General features: G+C 40.5%; 1 protein-coding gene across 1 annotated transcript in view; it reads right to left on the reverse strand.

The window, feature by feature from the left end:
- The window catches only part of GPR19 (G protein-coupled receptor 19), a 2,367-nt gene extending 1,933 nt beyond the window's left edge, over nt 1–434 (reverse strand). The window contains exon 1 of the mRNA XM_003797799.2: nt 46–434. Coding sequence (XP_003797847.2) covers nt 46–434 — 389 coding nt within the window. The remainder of the gene's footprint in view (nt 1–45) is intronic.
- Between the last annotated feature and the right edge of the window lie 4,301 nt (nt 435–4,735).

A 4,735-nucleotide genomic window follows, 5' to 3' on the forward strand; every position in this document is an offset into this window, starting at 1 on the left:
TGAAAATATCGCACGACCTTGCACATCACACTGCCCAGTGTCCACCTTCCAGTGGTGAACTGGAGCAGGACGAAGGGTGTGCTGGCAATGGTGATGAGAAGATCAGCACATGCCATGGAGACCACAAAGTAGTTGGTGGTGGACTGAGTCCTTCTACTCCTGTGGATGACCAAACAAACCAGAGAGTTGCCCAAAATAGAAAACAACCACAAAGTCCCAAAGAAAATGCTGGCTGTGGCCACCTCCCCGGGTTTCAGTCCATACTGAAGTTCTGTTCTGTTGCTCATCCAGCTGTGCTCCTCAGAGAATTCCGTCAGGTCATGGCTTGGCTGAGGTGTGGCTGTTCCAGAGCAGCTGTGGTTTTGAAGGGGCACCAGAAGTGTAGGAATAACCAAAGGCGGCTTGCTGTTATCCATTCTGTGAGCAAAAACCATATTCATTTTTTTCCTCTTAGTTCTGGATGGGAAAAGAAGAATGAGGCCTCCTGTTAAAATGGTGTCATATATATTGATTCCTAAGGCTAACAATCTTACTTGACACTTAAACTGGTTGTCATCTGGCAATGAGTAGGACTTATGCATCATCAAGAAAACAGAACTACTGTCCAGAAAAAGTCCAGGCCCCATTTCTTTTCCATGACAAGGAGCTGTCTCAGCTCATCCCAGCTCAGACTCGCTCTGGTTTCACCCTCTCTGGACCCTTAGTCAATGTGGCAGAACTCATACCGAGCTCCACTCCTACACACAGCCTTGTTCTCTTTACCTGGTGAGGATCACAGAGGATTAGGGAGCTCAAATCTGGCTCATGGTGAGGGTGTTACCACCTACTGAAGAGCTGTTGGGAATTCTGGGCAACTATGTGAGAAGTTCCTAAATGTCATAACACCAAAGTAATGAGGCTGCAAAAGAGGAAAACTTGGGCAGATGGAAACACAGATGTTGGCTATAAAGATACCTAACAGAAGTCTGTGAATACAGCCTGGCTGACTACTGGGAAGGACCGGGTCCTGACTTACTGCAGATTTTCCATTACAGATGCATTATGGTAACACATGGAACAGTCAACACTGCTACATGAGCCAGAAGTAGTTCCTAATTTAATGACATCTGAAAGTAGCTTTTTTCCAAAAAATGATGCAGTTCATGTACTAATAGCTTGCCACCTAACAATGACATTTATTTTGATGGTATTCTGTTGTTATGCTTCCATAAAAATAACACTGACTGAAGAACAAACAAGATGTCCTCTAAGGAATGTAACTAGGTTACTAGGGATCTTATGGCAGTCAGATGATTAAAACCAACAAAATGGGCTGTGCACTGTGGCTCACGTAACCCTAGCACCCTAGGAGGCCAAGGCAGGTGGATTGCTTGAGCTCAGGAATTAGAGACCAGCCTGAGCAAGAGCAAAACCTCATCTCTACTAAAAATACAAAAAAGCCAGGCACGGCTATGGGCACCTGGAGTCCCAGCTACTCTGGAAGCTAAGGCAAAAGGATCGCTTGAACCCAAGAGTTTGAGATTTTTGTGAGCTATGATGCCATGGCACTCTAGCCTTAGGCAACCAAGTCACACTCTGTCTCAAACAAACAAAAAAACAACCAACCAGGCTCGAGTCTAAGGCTGCTGTGAGCTGTGACACCACAGTACTCTACCAAGGGTGACAAAGTGAGACTATCTCAAAACAAACCACCAAACAAACAAAAAAAATCCCAACAAAATGTAACTTGTATCATTACTAAGCAACTTTTTGAAAACTTATAATCCTTAGATATAAAAAGATATTATAAAGTTTACATTTTATTTGGTACATATTATTCAATGAGAAAAAAGTTAAACTTTTTAATAGGTAAAAAGACAATTATAGGTCTTTAGATTAAATTTGAGGTGATCTTGGTCACAGTTATATTATAAAAATTTAATGAACAAAATTTATTGAACAGAAAGAAAAATCACAGCAATTGAATACAAAATAACCATATCAATCATGGTTATTAAGGTAAGGGATACGGATAAACATGAATATTTTCAAAATTTTGCCCTCTAAAAGTAAAAAGCCCCTGTGGGGTTACAGCCTCCACTATATTGCTGAGGTCCCATCTGGCCTGTGGCACAAGGGGATGTTGCTATAGCAACAGGCTCCAAGAAGGACAAGTTTCCCTCTTGGTGGATCCTGTGACTACACCTCACAAAGAAACATTTCTGTAATGAAAGGCAGTATTAAAGCACAGCTTGTTTTGAACCAAGGTTTCACTCTGTCATCTGGGCAAGAGTGTAATGGCATCATCATAGGTCACTGCAATCTCAAACTCCTGGGCTCAAATAATTCTCCTGCCTGAGTAGCTGGGACCACAGGCCACCAAACCAGACTAATTTTTCTATTTTTTTAGAGATAGTCTCACTATGTTGCTCAGGCTTATCTTGAACACCAGGCCCCAAGTGATCCTCCTGCCTCCCTCCTCAGAGTGTTATGATTACAGGTGTGAGTCGCTATGCCTGGGTGTAAAGAACACTCTACCCTGGATAGTGTCCCATTGCATCATTGCTCATAGCAACCTCAAACTCTTGGGCTCAAGTGATCCTTTTGCCTCAGCCTCCCTAGTAGCTAGGACTACAGGTGCCCACCATAACACCCCGCTAGTTTTTTCAACTTTTAGTAGAGACAGGGGTCTTATTCTTGCTCAGGCTGGTCTCAAACTCCTGAGCTTAGGTAATCTACCTGCCTTAGCATCACAGAGTGCTAGGATTACAGGTATGAGTCACCGTGCCTGGCATAAAGAATAGTTCTTAATGAAGGAATAGTTCTTAATGACCCATTTTTTCCTTAAAGGATTTTTGCACAAATTTGTGGTAGGAATAAGAGTGTTACTATATATTGTCTTTATCAAGAAACCATCTTTCACAAAGATATTTGCACCAGAATGTTTACTGCAGCCCAATTCATAACTGCTAAGTCATAGAAGAAGCCCAAGTGCCCATTGACCCATGACTAGATTAATAAATTGTGGTATATGTACACCATGGAATATTATGCAGTCTTAAAAAAAGATGGAGACTTTACCTCTTTCATATTTACATGGATGGAGCTGGAGCATATTCTTCTTAGCAAAGTATCTCAAGAATGGAAGAAAAAGTATCCAATGTACTCAGTCCTACTATGAAACCAATTTATAAGGACCCACACTTTCATATGAAAGCTATAACCAAACTATAGCCCAAGAAGAATGGGAAAGAGGAGATGGAGGGGAGGAGAAGGGGGAGAATGGGTGGAAGGAGAGTAATTGGTGGGACCACACCTACAGTGCATCTTACAAAGGTACAAGTTAAACCTACTATGTGTAGAATATAAATGTCTTAACACAATAACTAAGAAAATGAGGTGAAGGCTATGTTAACCAGTTTAATGAACGTATTTTAAATGTATATAAAACCAGCACATTGTACCCCATAATTGCATTAATGTACACAGCTATGATATAATAAAAAAAAAAAAGAAAAGAAACCATCTTTTAGCAGAAGTTTGGCACTCAGACAGGGCAATGTACTGAATGCCAGTTCTGTAATATCATCAGGCTTTTCTTAGTCTATGAGGCAGCACTGGTTAAGTTCTCAAAGAGAAGTTTAAGATAATTGAACAGTCTGATTACTAAAAGATTTTAAAGCATGCTGCCCAAATAACAGCCAATGATAAGAACAGCAACCACACTTTTCATATAAAAAATCAGGATACTTACTCTAAAAACAGGATATAAGATCTAAAATTAACCCTGTCCTAGAAAATATGGAATGCATGACCCTCATACTTATAAAATTGCAATAATCTTTTCGCTTTCATATGAGTAAAATCTAGAGAAGATATTTTTAAACAATTTTTTTTAAGATTTATAATTTCAAAATAAAACACAAGCAATTTTCCCAGACAGAAAGACGTTCTAAACTTTTTTGGGATGCCTGTGGCCTAAATAAAACAAGAATCAGTGGCACAGGCACTTTTCCTTAGTCGATACACATCCTATAAAACTCAGAAACTTCCATCTGCAAACGAAAGCTCAAGGTCACTGCTAAAACTAAAGCACGGTGAGACCTCCTCGCATCATTTCGTCCAGCTGCCTCACACACATGGGTGTGTCTGCCGATTTCTCCAGCTCCACCACTTGGAAGCAGACGATCCAATGCTCAGACGCAAGACAAGGGAGGCCTAGGAATTCCTGCATCTAGGTCTTTTCAGGCGGCAGCAGCATTTTTCTCACTCTGCCTCAAATTGCTGCAGCTACTTATCCATTCAATAAACCAAGAAACTGTGCTCAGTACAGGGAAACAAAGGCCCTGTAATATAAGGCCCATAATATAAGCAGTGTGCCACACTGTAATTCAATTTTATAATAGTTAGGATTAACTGCTAAAACATGTACATACAAGGAACTCAAAATAGGGACCCAATTTTAGAGAGAAGGAAATCAAAAGTCTTCATAAAGAAGGTGAAGTTTGAGTGGGAGCTTGGAGAAGGAATAGGACTTCTTCAAGAAGACAAAGGAGGAAAAACAACATTCCAGAGTAAGAAGATAGCATGTACAATGAATTTTGGGGTTATTTTTCTGGATTGACCTTGTTTGGATCCTTTTACCCTCAGAGAAGTCATTTGCTTCAGACCATACCTCCCGAAGTATATAGTTTCTAAATGCCCTCCAATCAAACTGACATAGATTTTCCCCATGGTTATAGTTGCTGCACTCATG

The sequence above is a fragment of the Otolemur garnettii genome, unplaced genomic scaffold (assembly GCF_000181295.1).
Source record: "Otolemur garnettii isolate 467f Iridium unplaced genomic scaffold, OtoGar3 scaffold00124, whole genome shotgun sequence".
Taxonomy (NCBI): domain Eukaryota; kingdom Metazoa; phylum Chordata; class Mammalia; order Primates; family Galagidae; genus Otolemur; species Otolemur garnettii.